The sequence below is a fragment of the Suricata suricatta genome, chromosome 10 (assembly GCF_006229205.1).
Source record: "Suricata suricatta isolate VVHF042 chromosome 10, meerkat_22Aug2017_6uvM2_HiC, whole genome shotgun sequence".
Lineage (NCBI taxonomy): Eukaryota > Metazoa > Chordata > Mammalia > Carnivora > Herpestidae > Suricata > Suricata suricatta.
Genome location: NC_043709.1, coordinates 100,558,937 through 100,580,011, shown reverse-complemented (window position 1 = coordinate 100,580,011; position 21,075 = coordinate 100,558,937). Strand labels below are relative to the sequence as shown.

Sequence of the window (21,075 nt, the reverse complement as noted above, 5' to 3'; positions counted from 1 at the left end):
TGCCCCTGCAGTGGTCAACTCTCCTTGGTAAGAATACTGTGGAATGGTTCACAGACTGGACATATGATCAGTGCCTTCTGCCCTGAGAGGCAGAGACTCCATAGTTTGACAGATTATGGCTCCACTGATTCATACAATTGCCATGTAAGTATTTCTAATGGAATGTGTATACTTGTGTGTGTATGTTCACACCTTTCTAGAAATATAACATCGAAGCACAGATAACATTTGATGATAATATAACATCAGAGCCAAGTTCAGGAGAAGACAGAAATGGGACAGTTCTTTGAAGCTCTATGACCCTGCCTCCAGCCAATCTGGTGTCATTTCTAATATTTAATAAGCAATGAGAGTGAGGGTGTTCTAGGTTAGATGATCATGCTTCAAAGGGGGTTCAAATCCTATTTGGATGACTGGAAACAAACTCCCTACTTCCTCATAGATAATATTGCCAATCCCATGTACCAGCCATGAGGATGAAGTGAGATGATGTATATCAAAGGATGTGACAGTTCTTGGTGGTATAAGACACAAGACTGGACCTAAGCTCTGAACACATTACTAAGCCCCTTTCTGTTTGTAACTCTGGCAAGTGAGCCTGACTGCCAAGCTTGTTGGCCTCCAGTGGCTCGGAATCTAGGACAGATGTGCTCTCATGGTAGATTGCAGAAACAACTCAACAGTGAACATTGATCAAATGCAAGTAAATTAGGACAGATTTTACCCTGGAGCTACATTATACTGCTGCTTTTGGAGTTCTTGCTGCGTAACTGTACTGAATAGTGTTTTGAGGGGAAACTTCAGGTGTGTTCTTCATTCATATGTGTAAATATTTTTTGAGCCCTGACCCGGGGCACAGTTCTTTAAGGGACTTTCTCAGGGTTTAAAAGCAAACATACCTTATCCTCTTCCTTCCTCTGGATTGTGTTTGGGAACCTGTGGCATATGCACACTGTAATGAGCCAACTGGAGCTGGAGAGATCCCTGGGGAGACCCCAAGAGGTGCAAGAGGGCAGTTACTGCCACTCAGGTGCTAGTTCAGGACTAGAGATCCTGTGATTTAATCTCACACTGCCCACCACAATTTTCATAGCTTCTGGGAAAGGGAAAAAAATTAAATCAGCCTCCCTTTTTTCTCATGAAATGTTTACTCTGGAGTCTTCTATCTCTCCCCTCCCAAAAAAAAAAAAAAACCCCTCAACATCCCCCAAATAAAAATCAGATACATACATTAAAAATTTATTTAAAATACTCTGAGGTTTTCCATTAAAATTTTTTTTAATGATCTGTTTTTGTTTTTAATAAAGGAAGTGAGCCCGTTTAGAAATCTGTTTCAAATAAACAGAGATTTTGGTTACTCTGAGTCTTAAATCAAAAGTAAAACATAAAGGTTGCTGGTTGCTAAGGGAACAATTGTAAGCAAATTTCAGTTGGTTCAAGAACCAGCTAAAAAGAAGAATCTTAAAGTGGGGTAGGAGAATGAGATAAGCCCAGACCTTTTCATAAAGTAAATCGTTACGAAACAACTTCCTCCTTTCCCTTCCCCTCCCCTCCTCCCTCTTTCCTTCCCCTATTCCCTATTGCCTTTCCTCTCCTTTCTTCTCTCCTTTCTTTTCTCAACCACCACATGCAACATGGAAACACAAGAATGAGTGAAACACAGAAGTTGCTCTCAATATGCTCACCAACTGCTAGAGAACACATAAAAAGAGAGGTAAATGATTGGCATGTACTAGACTCACAACACATATTTTGTTGAGTGAATGAATGAACAAATAAAGGAATGAAAATAAAAAGTAAAGGAATGTGTAAGGTGTAGTGTTTAATCCCAAGAGAAGATCAACCTTCCTTTTTTTTTTTTTTAACATTTCTGCAAAGGAGGAGTTTTATAAAATCTTAAAACTGGAAAGAAATGTGGTCAGTGTTCTTTTGATTTCTTATCTGATACATGAACATCACCCAATATGTGAGTCTACAACCTTCTGAGAGTCAGAGGTATGGACACCAGCTTTCTGGTTCATGAGAAGATGAAAAGGAAGGTCTCCTGTGTAGTCAATGATGCCTGCAGCTGTAGGTGTGAAAGTACCACTTGGACAACTCAATTGCTTTCCATGGGGTTCTCTTCCAACTTCACCCCCAACATCCGACTTCATCCCCATCTAGCCTCTGGCTGTCTCCAATTTTATACAAGGAGTTGACTCCATTCCTGAGAGACTGAAATGTATGAAAGCTTTCCCTTCTGTCTAGAGGAGAAACTGTAATTAGTACCTGGTGGCACTTGCTCTATTTTTTATTTCTCTGAGCACATTCTGAGGCAGCCCCATTAGCCCTAGCAGAGAAACTCAAATTGTGGGACCAGAGTGAGGAAGGAGGATGTAGCTACAGCTCTCTCCAATGAAATGTGAAATGCGTTCTCTAGTGCTTCATATTTCTTTTTCTGCAACTGCTTTTGAGATTTTTCTCTTTATTTTGATATTCACCAGGTTGACTCTGATGTGTCTACATGAGTTTTCTTTGTATTTAGCACACTTAGCATTCTTGAGTCTGTGGACTGATGATTTCATTCATTTGGGAAAAACTTTCAGTCATTATCTCTGCAAATATTTTTTCCTGCCTGATTTCTCTTTCTTTTCTCCTTCAGGGACTCCAACTACGCATATGTTAGCTATTGTTTGATATTGCCCCATGGATCTTGGGTGTTACATATATTTTTTCTATTTTATTTTTTCTCTTTGTATTTAAGTTTGGGTAATTTTTATTGACCTATTTTGAAGTTTATTCATTATTTCCTCTGATTGTTAATTGCACATTGTTAATAAGCACATTGAAAGAATTCTTCATCTCTGATGTGTCATTTTTATTTCTAACATTTCCATTGGCTCATTTTTAGTTTCCATCTCACCAGTGAATTTCTCCATCTGTTCATGCATGTTTTTTCCATTAGATTCTTTAACATACTTATTACAGGTACTTTAAAATCTCCATTGGAGAATTCCAATATCTGGGCTGTCTCTAAGTCTGGTTCTATTGACTGTTATTTTCTTTTAATGATGGGTCATATATGTTTCTTTTTTCATTCATTTTTGTAATTTTTTTCTTAATGCTGGGCACTTTCAGTAAAAGCACAATAAAGACAGATGCACAAAATTTATACCCAGAAAAGAGTATGCCTTTTCCTCTGCCAGGCTGTTAAAGTGGGAATTTGAGTCAATCTAGTCTGTAATGATAATAGGTCTGCACTTTGTTGTGGCTTAGTTACATTCATTAAGTCACAGGGCTGTCCTTTTCAAGAGTTTGGTTTTTAATCCATTAACAAAAGTTCAAAGGTCTTTCTGATGTTATTTTTTCATTCTAAATAAGAAAACTATTAATAATATTTCTGGGTAGCTAATGGCCTCACTCCACATACACTCAGTTAATAGATAAGACAGAATTATAGCAAAAACCCTAATCTGTTTGATTTACTATTGTCTCTTCCCTGCTTCATGTATAGTAAAGGAGTTAGTGGGAAATGAACAGTTAGTAGAAAGAAGAGAAAACTAATTTAATGTCCTAGATGAACTTTCTCCTGAATAACTGAAGGCAGGGTAGTTTAGCTGGGGAGAAAAATAGGAATTAACCTCTGAAAAGGTAACTAAAACACTGGACATTGCAAAGCAGTGTAGACATTAAATATTTTGGAATGAATTTCAATTAAAAAAGCATTATCTGCATACCTATATTGTGCTAGATGCTGGGCTATAGGTGTTGAGAAGACAGAAGTAGTCCCATTGTTGGGAGGAGTTAGAAAAGGTTTCACAAAAGCATGAGACATTAAGCTTTCACAACTGCATAGGCTTTTAAAGATCATCTAACACACAGTTTTTCACACTCTAGTAGGAATTACCTATATAGATTTGTAAAATTCCAGCTTCCAACATCCTGGATGTGAAATATGGAGATTCTGATTCAGTAGATCTGGTTTGGGCCTAGGAATTTGTATTTTAAAAAATATACCAGATCATTCTAGAGCACAGAAGCACTGTAACAAACTCCTCGCTTTTACAAGCAAGCCCAGAGAAAAGTATTGATCTATTCATGGTCACACAGCTGAGATGGTGGCAAAGCCAGAGCTCAAGCCACACAATGATAACAACTGCTAAGTATCTGCTGCTTTCTATATGCCAGACATTGTCTTATGCACTTTACATATATTATCACATTTAAACTTCATAACAACCCAATAGAGTCATTGTAATTATATAATAATCTCTATTTTAAAAAAAAGAAACCAGGTAAGTTTTTGCTGAGATTACACAGCAAATAAATGGCAGAGCCTCAGTTTGGACTCTGAAGCCCAGGCCTTTAACCATTACACATAGACATAGATATTTGCCCAACAGTTGCCCTGAACCTCAACTTCAGGCAGGGCTGAGAGAGAAAAGGAGCAGGAACATGGCGGCAGGTCCCTTAAAAAAGGATTTTACATGAAGGCAGCATGTTCAGTGTATATGTTTTGTCTGGAGAGAGGACAGACAGTGATTTCCAGACTCTAGAAGGGGGTCTTCTCTGAAACATGTCCCCATCGCGAAGCAAGCAGCTTCCTTCTCCAAAAGTAAATTTCAACTGGGAATTTGGCACCAATCTCAGGTGATTTAATGGTATATGACTGGCATATTATCCTTAGGCCAGAATTTCACAAGGGCTTATCCTCTGGGAGATGATTATTTTCTCTGCCTCTTCTCCCTGAGGAAGGTCTTTGTATGCCTTAGAAAAGAGTCACAGGGGCACAGCTTTCATTGACCGTTCCCAACTCCCTCCTCACACACCTCCTTTCCTAAACGTACAGAAACAGAGTTCCCTAAGGTACCATTTGTTTGATGCACACTTTTTACTGTTTTTTTTTTTTTTTTACTAATAGTTCATTACCAAGTTGGTTTCCATATAACACCCAGTGCTCTTCCCCACAAGTGCTCTCCTCCATGACCACCACCCCCTCCCCTTCCCCCCTCCCTCTTCATCCCTCAGTTTGGTCTCAGCATTCAAAAGTCTCTTGTGATTTGCCTCACTTCCTCTCCCCAGCTCTTCCCCCCGCCTTTCCCATTCCCATGATCTCCTATTAGGTTTCTTCTGTTAGACCTATGAGTGCAAACATATGGTATCTGTCCTTCACTGCCTGACTTATTTCACTTAGCATGACACCCTCTAGGTCCATCCATTTTGCTACAAATGGCCAGATTTCATTTTTTCTCACTGCCATGTAGTATTCCATTGTATATATAAACCACATCTTCTTGATCCATTCATCAGTTGTGGACATTTAGGCTCTTTCCATGATTTGGCTATTGTTGAAAGTGTTGCTATGAACATTGGGGTACATGTGCCCCTATGCATCAGCACCCAGTATCCCTTGGGTAGTTCCCAGCAGTGCTATTGCTGGGTCATAGGGGAGTTCTATTGATAGTTTTTTTTGAGGAACCTCCACACTGTTTTCCAGAGCAGCTGCACCAGTTTACATTCCTACCAACAGTGTAGGAGGGTGCCTGTTTCTCCACATCCTCACCAGCATCTATAGTCTCTTGATTTGTTCACTTTAGCTACTCTGACTGTGTGAGGTGGCATCTCAGTGTGGTTTTGATTTGTATTTCCCTGATGTTTGATGCACATTTTAAAAGGAAATTTAATTCCATAAGATTTTAGGAAAAAGCATCTTTACTTCGATGCATTTCTAGAACCATTTGAATAAACAGACAAATGAGACTCAGCTGCTCAGTAACTAAAGCCTCTGCTTAGGCCACCCTCTGCACTACAAGGAAAGGAAATTGCATTCCTGGTTGCTGTCACAACTGGGTCATTGCAGCTGAAGAATCAGGGGACAAGCTGGGGTGAGCCCTAGCTCCACAATCTCTCTGATGTGTGATCCTGGCCCAGATACTGTGTGTGGGCCAGATGCCAACTTCTCCTAGGCTGTTTCCAAGATAGAAGTATCTCCTTGAGGTTGCCAAGTACATTAAAGAAGAGTCTAGGGGTGCCTGGGTGATTCAGTCAGTCAAGTGTCTGACTCTTGATTTTGGCTCAGATCATGATCTCATGGTTCATGAGACAGAACCCCATGTCTGGTTCTGCACTGATAATGTGGAGCCTGCTTGGGATTTCTTTCTCTCCCCTCTCTCTCTACCCCTCCTCTGCTTGCACTCTTTCTCTCTCTCAAACTAAATAAATAAACATAAAAACAATGAAGAGTCTAGCCTGAGCTAGGTGACCAATCAATGATAGCAATGATTATCACCATGTAAGGATGGTCTTAGGCCATCAATGTGCATTCATTTACTCACCAGCCCTGCACTCTACATCTTTCTCCCTCTTAAAGCACCTTATGAGCAGCTACAAGGGGGAAACAAGCACCACTGGGATGGCTGTGAACCACTTGGAGGTTATTTCTTACGGGATGGATTCTTAATGAGTGCATCATGGCACATGAGAAAGGCAAAGACTCATGGACCCACTCTCCCCCTTCATTTTGCAGTTGAGAAAACTGAAATTCAGAGAGGTTAGGGAATTAGCCCAAGGGCCTGGTCAGTAAGTGGTGGTGCTGGGATTCAAACTAGTCTATATCATTTTAAGAGCCCATGTTTCTCTCTGCTTTGTTAAATGTTCAGTAGGTGTGGTCAGGAGAAGGGAGAAAGATCGGTCTTCTAAGTGTGCAGAACAGCTTGAACAAAGGCACCAAGATAGAAACATGGATGGCAGATAAGAGTTTGTAGGAGACTTACTTGGCTGAGAGAGAGGGACAGGAAAGTAGATATAGAGAGTCAGGCAATTTGGATTCTAGTCTAGGCTAGCTTTCTGTAACATTCTAGCTGTGTGATCTTAGAGAAGTTTCTCAGCCTCTCTGAGCTTTAGTTTTCCTAACCATCAAGTGGGATCTGTACATACTGCCAAGATCTCCACCCAGACAAGCAATTCTTCTATCCTAATATAGGGGAACATGAGCTGCCCCTTGCTCTCTTGGGCATGCTGTGTTCTAATACTCCAGAGGGCTGGGAAGATGTCTGAAGGTCCTGCTGCTGGCCCTCATGTCTCACTCTGTTTTCACAGGGTGGGAGAATGTCTATGGCTTTGATATGACCTGTATCCGGGATGTTGCCATGAAGGAGCCCCTGGTGGACATCGTGGACCCAAAGCAAGTGGTGACCAACGCCTGTTTAATAAAGGTCTGCAGACTCATTCTGCTTGAGCCCAAGCATGCTGGGAACCCAGCTGTGCCACACTGGAAAGCCGTGGGCCTTGAGTAAAGGCAATAACAGCTTCTGCATAGCCCCTGGCTGGTGAGGCAAGGCCACCTTGACCAAAGCTTCTGGCATCCCAAGGTGACCGTAAGTCACAAGAAGGTGCTCACACTGAGCAGAGCCACAGAGAGAGCCACTGGACTCCATGGTGGCACAGCTGAGGGGAAGGAGTCAGTTCACATCCCTTTGTGGTGCAAGGGGAAGGGTGTGGGGGAGGGGGCATCAGAGGAGAGGCAGGAGGGTATGCTCAGGTTCGGGGAAGCTACTCCATTCACAGGTGGATGGCCCTTTTAGGAAAGAAATCCAATACCTCAATCTGCTGTGTAATCTTCATTATACTCCCACCTCTAAGTCCACATGTGACTGGCCAGGCAGACCTACTCAACGCCATTCCTGAGTAGTCTTGTTTGTACAGGCTCTAACAGCTTTTCTTCCAAGGCTTTCTTCAGTGCATAGGATGAGCAGCTAGTCAGTATCCTTGGGACATTGATCCTTAGTGCATTCTTATTATTAAATATTCAAACATATCAAATTTGATAGAGTAAAATCAAAAGCTCCCCTAGACCTCTCCTCCCTCTCAACCCCACACTCTTCTTGCAGGTAATACTATTCACACGTTGGATTGACCTTTCCAGCCCTTTTCTAAGTATTTGCATTTATACATGCTAATATATTATGTTGAGCCATGTAAATGACTGATATTTTTTTTAATCTAGAAAGACATCACTTTCATATGGTTAAAATTAACTTTTTCATTTAAAAATCTGGGTTCATTCTGTAAGTATTCATTGGCCCACGCAGTCCTCATCTTGCTAAAACATACTTGCCTGCTCTGGTCTTGTATGTGTCACTTTGTCTAGGATTACTGGGCTGGAGACCTGCAGCACTTTCAATCCATTTCATGGATAAAGGGGAAGAGTCCTGGGCTACTGGGGATGAGGAGAGGTTTCTGAAGTTCTCATGTAGATGACTGTTTTGCCCAGGGGGGAACTGTCCTTTGTCCCTGGGCACAGTCTTCCTAAGAACCGTAACTCTTGGTCCATAGTGTCATTGTGGCATTTAGAAAGGACCTCTGAGGACAAATAAAACTAGATGAGCCTACACAGATGCTGCCTCCCTCTTGTAACATCCTGCTTAAGAGATGTGGCTGGGAGTCTAAGTCTTGGGCTCTCTGTTGACAGTGTTCCCACTACTTCTTAACCCAGTCCATTCCAAGTCCAGGCAGGATTGATTGCAAGCAAATGTGTTCTTGTAATTATTTCCTGCCAGCCCCTCTGTCCCTGAAGGCTCTCCATCTCCCTTCCCCAATTAAGAAGCAGGAAAGTGCACCCCCAAATAAACCCACCTATAGCACAAAACATTTCTGTAAATATTGTAGAATAGATAGAAACTACTGGTGCAACTGAATTTTTCCAAATTACATGTGGCAGCTATATGAAACCATTAGGCACCTGCCATGTAATGGCTTCAGCTTAAAGATATAATTCCTTCACTGTGCTTGGGCCTCAGATTGCTTTCTGCCTTTGGTGGGGTGAGTTTGGCCACTGCTCTTCTGTAGGCCCCACGGCAGGTCATGAGCACAAGATGGACCAGCCTGCTTCAACCCCACCCCTTTCCAAGGCCACTCTGCCCTCCTGCCACCCTCTCCCTTCTCCCCTCTCCAAGGGACTTTCCCCTGGTTATACCTGAATGCAGCCAGGGCAAAGCAACCAAACTCAGGTGAGGGTATTACACACACACACTCCTATAAACTCCTTGTGGCTATGAGTATGTGTCAAGCCTGGATCTCTGTGCTGAAGTCTTGTCCCATCCCAGTGCGGTAACCTTCCATTCTCTCTTCTCTGAAAAGGATACAGTCTGTCTGTGTTTTCTTCTGCAACCAAGAGAGCCCCTCCGTCAGCTTTCTTGCTAATGTGCTAAGCAACATTTTGCCAAGCCTGTTAGGAAAACATTTGCCCTTCACACACTTAATTGCTGTTTTCATTGTTATTAACGTTGCAGAGTGTGCCACTTTATTATAATTAAGACTCTGTTTTGACCAGACTTCTGCTCTGAGACATCCACTTGTAACATTATTTAGTGGTGGGGATAACGGCGGCCAGGGGTTCTTCTCAGTAGTTGGTGTCTATGGAGCCTTCACGGGGGTTGCCGCAGGCCAAGTCAGGGCGTCCCCCTGGGGTGTCAGATATGCTGCTGCAGCAGGAAGACAGAAACCTTCCAGCACAGGGCTCTGGGCTCTAGGAAGCCCGGGTAACCGTATTTGGTTCTGTAGGCTTTGGGTCTGACAGGAAGGTGGACCTAAGAGCAGAGGGGCCTCTGTGCCTCCAAAACCCAGCTGCAGCTGGGCACCTTTGCAGATGGCCTGGCCCCCATTCCAAAAGACCAACTGCCTCACTGTCACCATTTTAATGTATAGCTTTATTACTTATGTCTTGAAGGCTTTTGTTCCTTCAGAAGCTCCTATTAAGATGCAAATGTCTTAGGACCTAGTGAACACTGTGGTCTAACACAGGAGTTGATAGTTGACAGTGGTTGATGCATGTCTGAGAGCAGGACCCTTATGGAGGTGAAATTCCTGATCCATGGGGGCGGTGTGTGTGTGTGTGTGTGTGTTTGCCCCGAAAGTGGTGAAGTGACAGAGTTGACAGAAGAAAGGAGCCTGGTCCAGATGTGTCACAGAGCCTACCTCCCAGGTCTCACTGTTCAGGCCAAAAGGTTTGAATAGTTTTAGATAGTCCATAAAGAGACTTGGAAGGTTTTGGATTCAGGGAGTAGCAGCACAGTCTGAATGGATCTGAGAGATTAATTAGTGGGTTGGTTTGGAGGAGAGGCCTGGGGTGGGGGTTGGGGGAGGTAGGAAGGAACATTGTGAAGCAGGGAGACCTGTAAGGAGAAGACAGAGAGGTGTCAGGTGCTAGGTTACACAGCAAGGGTACATAGACCAATAATGGGCAGCCTCTGCCCTGGCTCCAGTCTGATGGTTGGGGCCAGGCTGCTGAGATGATCCAGAAATACAGTGGAAATGCCAGGCTAGGCTGGAGCAGGGGACCAAGAGAGAAAGATAACAAGGATCTTGGAAAGAGATTGCAGCCTGGCTGTCTGGCCCTGGCTAAGAAGGAGATGGTAGTCCATGAATGCAGGCACTATGAGCCTGGTGGACTGTGTTGATGCCATTAACAAAAATGCAGTTAACCATGTCCTGCTATGAGTTGTTGAGCTGGAAGGAACTGTGGACAACATGTGACCAGAGGGCTAATGAATATCATGAAAGCTAATGAGTGCTGGGTTTAAAAAGGAGCAATGGTCCAAACTTAACAGGATGGCATATGATGGAGGACCCTACACTTGGCTCTCAGGACAAAAGGAAAAAGGAACATGAGCAAAATACAGTGGGGGGAGGGGGCTTGGCCAACAGAGTGAAGTCTGAGCCAGCCGTGTGCTCTTTGAGATCAGAGGCTGCTAGAAGTATGTCCCAAACAAGAAGGGGACAGTCAGAAATCACAACTTACGCAACATGAATGAAAAAGCAGACGCAGTTTATTTGGAGAAGAAAAGTTGGGGGGGGGGGACCCATGTGAACTAGAACAGACATTTGGCTTATTCCATGGGTGGAAGTTACAGAGATTGGTGTGTGCTCTCCTTACTCATTTAGGAGAGGGACCTGTTCATTGGAGATGTCAGGAAATGGAACCAGCTGCCTGGCCGGTAGTGAACGCATCATTCATGAAGGTGTCCAAGCAAGCACCAGAGGGTCATTTCCCAGGAATGCTACCAAAGGGGCTCTTGCATTGAATGAAGGAAGACTGGCTTTCTGTTCCCATCATATTCTACATGCTAGACCCAGGGTTTCCCATCCCATTAATTCTTGTTCCCCATCCTTGGTTATAGAAGCATAACAAAACTGATGAGGTGACATCACCAAGGAGCTTCCCATCCCCCTAAATCTGCAATTCCACTCTCTTCCCAACTAATACATCAGAGCTTCAGCTTCCCTCAAGGGATGTGATGGATGCACTCCCCAGACCACAATAGGGCTCTTATCTGACCTGTTCCCTTGAGCACACCTCTTCCTCCGTCCACTCCCATGGAGGCAGGACTTCTCTTTGAAGACCTTGGGATGCTTTGCATCTGCCTTTCCTTTATCCTAGAAATATTAGAGATAAAAGCCAATTCTGCTATATCACTCTGTGTCTTCCCTTCTCTTGTTTCTCGACCCTCAGACCCCTCTCCTAATTATCCTCAACTTATTTTATCATATGGGTCCCAGGAGAGCCCCTTGGAACCAGTCCAGGCACACAGATATCTGTCTCGTTCTTACAGAGTCTTCAGGACAGAGGTCCTTGCTATACAACCCTGACAATGGGAAGCTTCCTTAGACCTCATTGAAAGCTGTCTGGATACCTCTAGGGCCCTTGGAATGTTGGCCCTGTCTCATTGGAGCCAGCAAATAGCAGGTCAGCATCCTTCACACAGAAAAGAACAGCACGTTGCAAACTGTCTTTCATTATACTTGCTCCCCACGCAACATTGATTTTCAGCCACTTCCCAACAGAAATTGTTAGAATTATTAGTTCTTTGTGTGCTCCATTCCCCAGCCAGAACTGAAAAATTCTTACCTCTTATTGCTCTTCCTTTTCTTCTTTTCTTCCTTTCTTCGTCCTTCCTTCCTTCCTTCCTTCCTTCCTTCCTTCCTTCCTTCCTTCCTTCCTTCCTTCCTTCCTTCCTTCCTTTCTTTCTTTCTTTCTTTCTTTCTTTCTTTCTTTCTTTCTTTCTTTCTTTCTTTCTTTCCTTCTTCCTTCCTTCCTTCTTTCCTTCCTTCATCCCTGGCTTGGTGTAGATGGTCAGTAGAGTTTTTCTTGGTTTAGCTGTGACTGTGGGTAGCGTTCAGGTCCTCATTCCTGAGATAATACTTGGTGCCTCTTATTGCTAGGAACTTGAATGTAAAAAAATTGGGAAATGACTAATGTGGTTCACCCATATCATTGGGAGGACTTAATAAAGCACAGATTGCTGTTTTGATCCCATAGGTTTGAGATACTCTCCCCACCCCACCCACACAGAATTTGCACTCAGGTGATGCTAATGCCCATTATCTGGGACCACACTTTGAGAACCACTAGATGAGCAGAGCAATGCTGAGGTGGACTGCTCTGAGGCTGTTCAGATTGGGTTCAGGAACATTCTAAATACTCTCCCCCTCTCCGCCCTCTGCTCCATAAGCCCCCATCCCTAGCAGATTTACCCTCCTAATTCTGTTGCACTCACATTCTGACTCAACTGTTTGCACCATTGCCTGAGCACACCCCCCTCTAGAAAAGATGGAGGAGATCATTGGGAAGGTGGTGAGTGGGCCTGGGGAGCCACCCCAAGAGTAAATGACAGCCCCAGAGCAGTGGTATTCCATGGGAATGAAGCTGCTGACCAGGACCCAGACCTGGTGGAGGTGCTTAGTGTCTGGCATTCTCTTTTCTCTGAGCCACAGGAAGTGGACATTTACACAGTGAAGACGGAAGAGCTGTCATTCACATCTGCCTTCTGCCTGCAGATACAGCGAAATGACTACATCCATGCCCTGGTCACCTATTTTAATATTGAATTTACCAAGTGCCACAAGAAAATGGGGTTTTCCACAGGTGAGCCTTTTGTTGACACTCCAGAGCCTCCCCACCCTCCATGTTGAGGCTTTGTGGAAGTGACCGGGACCAGCCTGACTTGGGGAAAAGAGAGGGATATTAGCCAGGCACCCTTGTTTAGCATCTCGTAAGCCTTCTCCAGCACTTCCCCACACTTTGGCTGCTAAAGGAGAAGGTAAGTGAAAGTGTATATTGTATGATCAGAGCTGAGGGTATGTGTTGGGCGGGGAGAGGTGGGGGGGAAGCCCCTTTTCAGAGGCACATTTATTCATTGAACCATTGCTGGGCATATTCTGTGTGAAGGGGTAAGGATACAGAGTGGAGTAAGATTTCCTCATCTTCACTGCCGTGCCCTACTACCGGATTCAACGGATCTCTCAGTAGGCTGAAGACTATGTCTCTATGTCTCCTTCTGCCCCAATCCATCCTTTATTAAGTTCCTGACACTGTTCCCCAAAGACTACCTGAGCTCCCTTCCCAGCCCCCCCTTCAGAGGTGCCTCATTGTCTGCAGCAGATAAGCCCACATATCTTAGCCTGGAAAGTGGGGGTTCCACCCAACTTAGACCCTGCCCACTTCTCCCATCTCATTTCACTCTCACCTGGCCAATCCCAGCACAGGCCTCAACTCTTGGCGCCTCCTGCACTCCTGGTCAAGGTTGGGGCCCTTTTGGGGGGCTCCCTAACATCCTGTGCTTATGTTTGTCATAAGGATGTAAAAAAAAGGGTATAAAAAGTCAAGGAAAAAGTCCTCTTCTCACTCCAACCCAGTCCTGTGCCATTAACCCTTTAAAAAATCTTTTATTTGAAATACTTCTCATATGAAGTTGCTGAAATAGTACATAGAGTTCTATGAATGCTTTACACATCTCCCTCCACACTGTGGTACCACATCCAAACTATACCTTTCTTTTACTTTTTTAGTTTATTGTCAAGTTGGTTTCCATACAACACCCAGTGCTCTTCCCCACAAGTGCCCTCCTTTATGTCCATCACTCTCCTTCCCCTTTCCCCCTCCTCCTTCAGCCCTCAGTTTGGTCTCAGCGTTCAAGAGTCTCTCATGAGTTGCATCCCTTCCTCTCCCTAACTCTTTGTCTCCCCTTCCCTTCCCCATGGTCCTCTGTTAAGTTTCTCCTGTTAGACTTATGAGTGAAAACATACGGTATCTGTCCTTCTCTGCCTGACTTATTTCACTTAGCGTGATACCCTGGAGTTCCATCCATGTTGCCATGAGTGGCCAGATTTCATTCTTTCTCATTGCCATGTAGTATTCCATTGTATATATAAACTACATATTCTTGATCCATTCATTGGTTGGTGAACATTTAGGCTCTTTCCATGATTTGGCTATTGTTGAAAGTGTTGCTATGAACATTGGGGTACATGTGCCCCTATGCATCAGCGCTTCTGTATCCGTTGGGTAGATCCCCAGCACTGCTATTGCTGGGTCATAGGGGAGTTCTATTGTTAATTTTTTGAGGAACCTCCACACTGTTTTCCAGAGCAGCTGCACCAGTTTACATTCCCACCAACAGTGTAGGAGGATGCCCGTTTCTCCACATCCTCACCAGCATCTATAGTCTCTTGATTTGTTCATTTTAGCCACTCTGACTGTGTGAGGTGGCATCTCAGTGTGGTTTTGATTTGTATTTCCTTAATGATGAGTGACACTGAGCATTGTTTCATAAACTACACCTTTCTTAAAAACAGTTTGGCTCATACCAAACACACTGGCCTCTGCTAGTTTGTCTTTATTTAACAGTAAACCTTATAGGTCACCTGAGGTCTCAGTCAGTTAAGCATTCAACTCATGATCTTAATTCCGGTCTTGCTCTCAAGGTCGTGAGTTCAAGCCCCATGTTGGGCCACCATGCTGGGCTTGAAGCCTACCTAAAAAAAACCGAACAAACAATATACCTTGGAGACACTTTCACAGTCTCATTGACATAGCTACTTTATTTTTGTTTGTTTTTGAAACTACTACACAGGATTTCAATGTCAGATGTAGCTTATTCAACATTTTCACACTTTGTTTACAATTCTCAGTCTCCCCATGGGCAGGAATCACGTCTTATGAATCTCTGCACTCCTGGCTTCTAGAGCAGTGCTTGGTTTGTAGTAGGTTCTAAACAGATCGCTGTTAAGTGAGTATATGAAGATCCAAGTCCTGCTCTTGGGAACATGTTCCTGTTGGCCGTGCATGTGAAGCCCTCCTGGGAAGCAGGAACACAGGGTCAGGGGTGAGCCAGCATGTGGCAAGGGTCGGTGAGCTCTACCAGAGTCCAAGGATATGATTGCTCACTTCCTGAAGCCTTGGTGACAATGATCAGCCCTCTTTGACTTATGGACAGAGAGGTCAAGAGGCTTATCTAACCCCTCCCAGCAGGGTTTTCCCCCCAGAACTGGTGTCTTCTGTCCACCAAGATCATGATCTTCTGGTCTCCATCATCAGGGCCAGTGCTGGTGCACCCTGGAGAAAATGAGAGACCCCTCTGACCCCCGACCTTGGTCATTTTTAGTTGCTCCCTTTCTTAGAGTGGCGGCAGGTGAGATTGTTTTCCTGGTAGTCAGGGACAGCTAGGAGGGGGAAGGGAGATTTTACCTGGACCTTGAAGGGTGATAAGACCCAGCCTCACAGGGGTGGGGTGTGGCAGCATTGGGAGGGTGGAGCAGGAACCTACTTGAGGACCATGACTATGATTGGAAGCCAGGGATGGAGCCACAGAGGCTGGTCCTGCATCTACCATCTCCAAGATGATGCTTCTGCTAGGGCCTGCACTGCTACAGATGATGAGAAAGGGTGTCCAGGGCTGCTCTGTAAAGTACTCTGTGTTTGTAAAGCTTAGGATCTAGTCAATAGCTCTCAGCTGGGGGGTTTCCCTTCCCTGAGTTTATTTCCATTCCTTGAAGTCAAGCAGACAGACTCCTGCATCCCTGCCCAGAGATGGCTATCTGGCTCTGTGGTGACAGGGACAACATTCCTGATGCCCCTATGGGAAGAAATCCTGGTTAATTTTAATTTCAGAATCAAAGGACTGAGCCTCTGGCTGCCTGAGGAATGGGGAGGATTTGCCCTCAGTATTAAAGTCTCCAGCCCACTGGGGCAGTTTCTTCCCATTCTATGGTCATACCCCCACTGTAGTTCTTCACAAGTCTCTATGAGAAACAATGAGGACTATGTTCCAGAGGCTCAAAGACCATGGGTCTAGATTAAGGTCTGAGCACACTCATCTCTCTCTTTTTTTTTAAGATTTTATTTTTTCAAGTAACCTTTACATCCAATGTGGGGCTCGAACTCTTATCCCCAAGATCAAGACCTGCGTGCTCTACTGACTGAGCCAGCCAGGAGCCCCTCATCTGTCTTTTTGCAGCTATGGTGTTATATCACCTCCTTTTTGCACAGAACCCTAGAGACGTAGGTCTGAAAAGTCATCCAGCGGTCCTACACTGCCTGTTTCCATGCCGTGGTGCAGAGGTTCTCATTGTGTGGCCCATGGCCGGCAGCATCAGCATCACCTGGGGACCTGTTAGAAATGGAAATTGTCAAGACTTGCCCCAGACTTTCTGAATCAAAAACTGTGAGGTGGAGCCCAGAAATCTGTGTGTTATTGAGCCCTCCAAGTGACTGTGATGCACAAATCAGTTTGAGAACCACTGCCCCTGTGCTAGGCTGCCTGAATATAATGATTGTGAATTTGGCCAATGTTGATGCTTTTCTGGAAAGGTAACTCTGTCTCCTTACTATGGTATATCCTCTTTTCTCATCAAGGCCTTTGCCTTCTGCTGACATAGGTCCTTCTCACAGCAGCATTCCCATACAGATAGACGTCAGGATGGAGGGCAAAATTTGTTTCACTGCTTCCTCAGCCACCTGGGGAGTGTCCACATGGGGTTTTCCTTCCAGCAGATAGCAAACATCTTTACCAGGTAATACGCGTTTTTCAGTGGGCTTTTCTGACTCTCTATACTTTGACCTTCTAGAAAAGAGTATTTACTTTTTGTTTTCAAGGACCTTAGATGCACAGCATTGGATTAATCCCAATGCTTGGTTCATGACATCCATGGGTCAAAAACAGTTCAGGTTTGCTTGTTTATTTATTAATATATAAACACCCATGAACTCACCACTACCTCAGTAACTATAATGTAAATAAAATATTATTAACTAGCATGCAGTAGTAACTAGAAAGAAGTGTATTCTTGTTCTTAGAATGTAAATACATTCACTAAATCAAGAAATAAATGATTACTAATTAGAATATAAATATTATCCAGAGTACATTATTAATAAATATAATGGTACTATTTATAATTAATAAGTAAATTGATTCAGTCACATAATTAAGCCCTGTGTGCTGACCACCTAACTAAATAGATTCATTACACCAGCCCATAACCTCCCATGTTGCCTCTAGATGGACATTTTTCTGAATTTAGTGTTCTTTATCCCCTTTCTATTTTAAAAAAGTTTTATCACATCTCTGTGTATGTCTGCACCCTGTACTGTTTGGGCTCAGCTATTTTTGAACTGCATGCAGCGTGTAGCCTGCCATATGTGCCCCTTTCCTATCGACCAACCGCCAGCTGAGTTTTCTATCTCAGCCCAGCCACAGCTGGCTCTGGGGGGGCCCACTTGCAAGCACATCACGTATTGCACCGCTTGAAAAACAATCTTTGTTAATGGCTCTGGCATCTCCTCTCTGCAGCATCAGGCAGAAGCTGTTGAAAATGGGCACAGGAGCCCAGGGTTCCAGGCTGTGGCAGCCAGTCAGTGCAGCTTCCCTGCCTCTTGGACATATCCTCAGAAGGTGGGGCAGGAACCCTTGGGGCTACTGGAGTGCGTGGAGGGACAGTGGCTTGAGTAGAAGCAGACCTGGGGTAGAGTCTTAGTCTTTCCAGGAGTCAGCCAGGTAGGGCGGACAGACAGAGGAGATGGGCCTTGAGTAAGTTACTTTCTGGACCTCAGGCTCATTATGAGATGATGTAGTTGGACCTAGGTACCCAAGAGCCCCTTCCCGCTTTGCCATCTGGTGACAGCGAGTCATTGCCTCAGGTCAAAGAAGCTTCTTGGTGCATAGGCTTTCATTCTCCAAAAAGCTTCTGACCCCTCCCCCCGGGCAATATAATTACAAATTTATAGCTAGAAAAACTTTTAAATTTCAGATAAAGCTACCAGCGACTTAGCTACTGCAAAGTGAAACAGAAAACAGGATTCCTTTCCCTTTCCAAAAGCATGGGGGGAAAATCTTATTGTGAATGACCTTGCCATTTGTTCCCATAGCCCCCTGAGCTCCACATCCCCATCCTTGGTCACAAGGATGACCTCGTTGCCTGAGTGTCTTTTCATTAGGCTGCAGGATGTGACGGGGAGGCAAAGCTGTATAGGTTGCTGTTTTCCAAATTTAGGACCATGTCTGGGACGTGATAGGCATCCTGAATTGATGTCTGTTGAATGAAGGAATGCATATATGAATAAATGCATATATACTTGGAATGTTGGGGGCAGCACTGGAATATAGAGCAAAAGCTGTCCATAATCCACAACCCAGAGAGACTGTGAAGGGAAGGGAGAAAAGGCAAGGTTGGCGTGTGTGGTCAGTATATTAAGAGTATAAAGATATCTTCATAATAGGGAAAGCTGAAAAACAATTACATGATCTAGAAGGTTATAGTTGGGGCAGGGGAGGGAGATAAAGACTTATTCACTGGTGAAAATTCTAGATGTCATCCACAGCCCTGTGTTGGGTGCTCACCCGTGCACCTAGCACCTTTCTGGATGCTTCCCCAGGACATTCTAGACCACTAGTGTGAGGCAGCTCATCTTTGAAGGACAGAGCCATAGATTATGGATAAATAAAATGATATTCCTTCCTGTAATGATTATAACCACATAATACAATGGCCTAGCAATACCTTCACATGGGCTTAATGTGTCATGGTAGGGAGATCATATTTATCTTTCAATTAAGGACACTTCTGATAGTGGAAGGGAAAGCTATTATTAGTTATGTCAGGAAAACAAGTAAACTGGAGCTGTCTTGAGCACAGCAGGAGATTTGATCATATACTTTTCCCCTTCTCATCCCATCTAACTCTCAAAGTACTTGGGGAGATGGATATCATGCCCCACATTCTGCAGTTGTAGCAAATGAGCCTCAGGGTCATAGTGCAAACATGGCCACGTGGAAGCAGGAAACTGGGTCTGTTGTTGCCTAATTAAATATTCTTTCCACTCTTGCCCACCCAAGAGATGTTATTAGATATTATTAGGGTTTGTACAGTGATTTTAGCCCTGCTCTGTGTCTATAGCACCTGGGGGGAGATTTTTATGTCTTGGCAAGTCTGCTCCCTTCACATCCCCCAGAATGACTGAATTCAACTCTCTAGGAATAGAGTCAAGACATCTGAATTTTAATCAGTTTCTCCTGGACACCTCAATGGAAAACTGGTCTAGATGATTAGCCCACAGCTGATGGACCCTCATGGAAACAAAATGTTTGGGGAGGTTCTCAAACTTTTTATGTTGTCAAGGGCAAAAAACACCCACTTTCCTGTGACCCAAGACTGGTGTATTTTTTGGACTATTAGACACACCTAGGTTTGATGGCTGCCAAACCCGAGCCAGTGAACCTCTTGGGCTCTCATAAGGCGTCTGATTAGGTGACAGAATCCCCTTGCCTGAAGATCTTTAAGAACAGGAGAGACACCTGTCTGGGCTGTGTAGGAGGAAGTGGGGGCGAGAGTGCTGTCAGTCATACACTGCCATTCTCTGCACACACCAGAGACTATCTTTTGACAATTTATTTAGATGTAGTTGTCAGGGAAGGGGCTGGGACAGCTGTCTGGACTTTGTCTATAGGCAGCAATATGCTTTAGAGGCCATGAAGGCTAGATATGTTTGGGTATCTAGGATCTAAAAGCCACAGACCACCCAGTATATAATCCTCCTTCAAGCCTTTCCAAATGCTCAGGCTGCTTTTCCCTGCCATGACCTTGAGTTTGCACTGATTTCCCAAATGCATACATTGAAGTCTACCCAAGTCTTTAACCAGACCACTGACATTTGATCAAGCCAGTTCATTGCAAAGGGCAAAGAAAGACTCTTCACCACCTTTTAAATAGATCTCAGAGTTTGTAGGATCTTAGAGGCAATCTGATCAGACTTAGCCCATGATAAATCTCCAGTCAGTGGTTGTTATAGGAACACCTCAAAGCTGAATCTCAGGTAGCTCAGGTGATTGCAGAACAACTCTAACTTTTCCTGGTGAATTAAAAATCTTCCTTCTAGTAACTCCCAGGGATTAGCCTTTGTTCTGCCCCCAATGCCATATATAAGGCCAAATATGTCTTTCCATGTGACAGCTTTTGAAGTATTTGAAAGGCACTTGTTATTCTCCCCAAGTCTTCTCATTTTTAGTTCTGGTCCCAAGCAAAGAGGAAATCAAAATTAATGAGTCCTACATCGAGGTGGAGGAAGGTAAGAGCCTGAAGGGCCAAGAGGATCTTACTATAATGGATTCTTCTACTATCTATAGTTTTCCAAGTCTCCAATGTAATTGAACATCTATGGGTACCTTGAGGCATAACTAAGTGTCTATTATTTGGGTTTTTACCATTGTTCATTCAGTACTTACAGATCTACTAAGTGTGGTTATACGCACTGAGGATATAACAGTGGTCTGGCATGGCACCTGCCCTCATAGTAATTGCAGTCTTGTGGAGGAAGCACACAGGTGAAAAAAGACAAAGGCATTTATGCTGCAGTATAATAGGCACTGTGGTAACCTAAGCTCAGGGTGGGCGGCCAGGCCAGGCTTCCCAGAGGAAGTGACCCTGAAGCATGAGGAAGGGAGAGACTGGTGGTCTAGGAGGGAAAAGTATTCCAAAGACAGTTGGTACTGAGGAAGATAGCAAATAAGCAGGACCCCTCTTCTGGCTGTAGAGAGGGTAGTGTGCCAAGAGAGGATGGATGGGATTTAATGGCAAATACGGGGGAAGCACCAGCATTGATGTGCCTTTAAATCATGCAGGAGGCAAAAAACTATCGATAGAACTCCCCTATGACCCAGCAATAGCACTGCTAGGGATTTACCCAAGGGATAAAGAAGTGCTGATGCATAGGAGCACATGTACCCCAATGTTCATAGCAGCACTTTCTACAATAGCCAAATCACG

The 21,075-nt window shown here is 44.2% G+C and overlaps 1 protein-coding gene across 3 annotated transcripts in view; it reads left to right on the top strand.

Moving 5' to 3' along the window:
- The window catches only part of PRMT8 (protein arginine methyltransferase 8), a 98,349-nt gene that overhangs the window by 74,520 nt on the left and 2,754 nt on the right, over nucleotides 1–21,075 (top strand). For 2 of the 3 annotated variants that reach the window (XM_029954065.1, XM_029954066.1), the window contains exons 7-8: nucleotides 7,078–7,193; nucleotides 12,745–12,901. In XM_029954065.1, the coding sequence (XP_029809925.1) occupies nucleotides 7,078–7,193; nucleotides 12,745–12,901 (273 nt within the window). The remainder of the gene's footprint in view (nucleotides 1–7,077; nucleotides 7,194–12,744; nucleotides 12,902–21,075) is intronic. The other variant, XM_029954067.1, reaches the window with a different exon arrangement.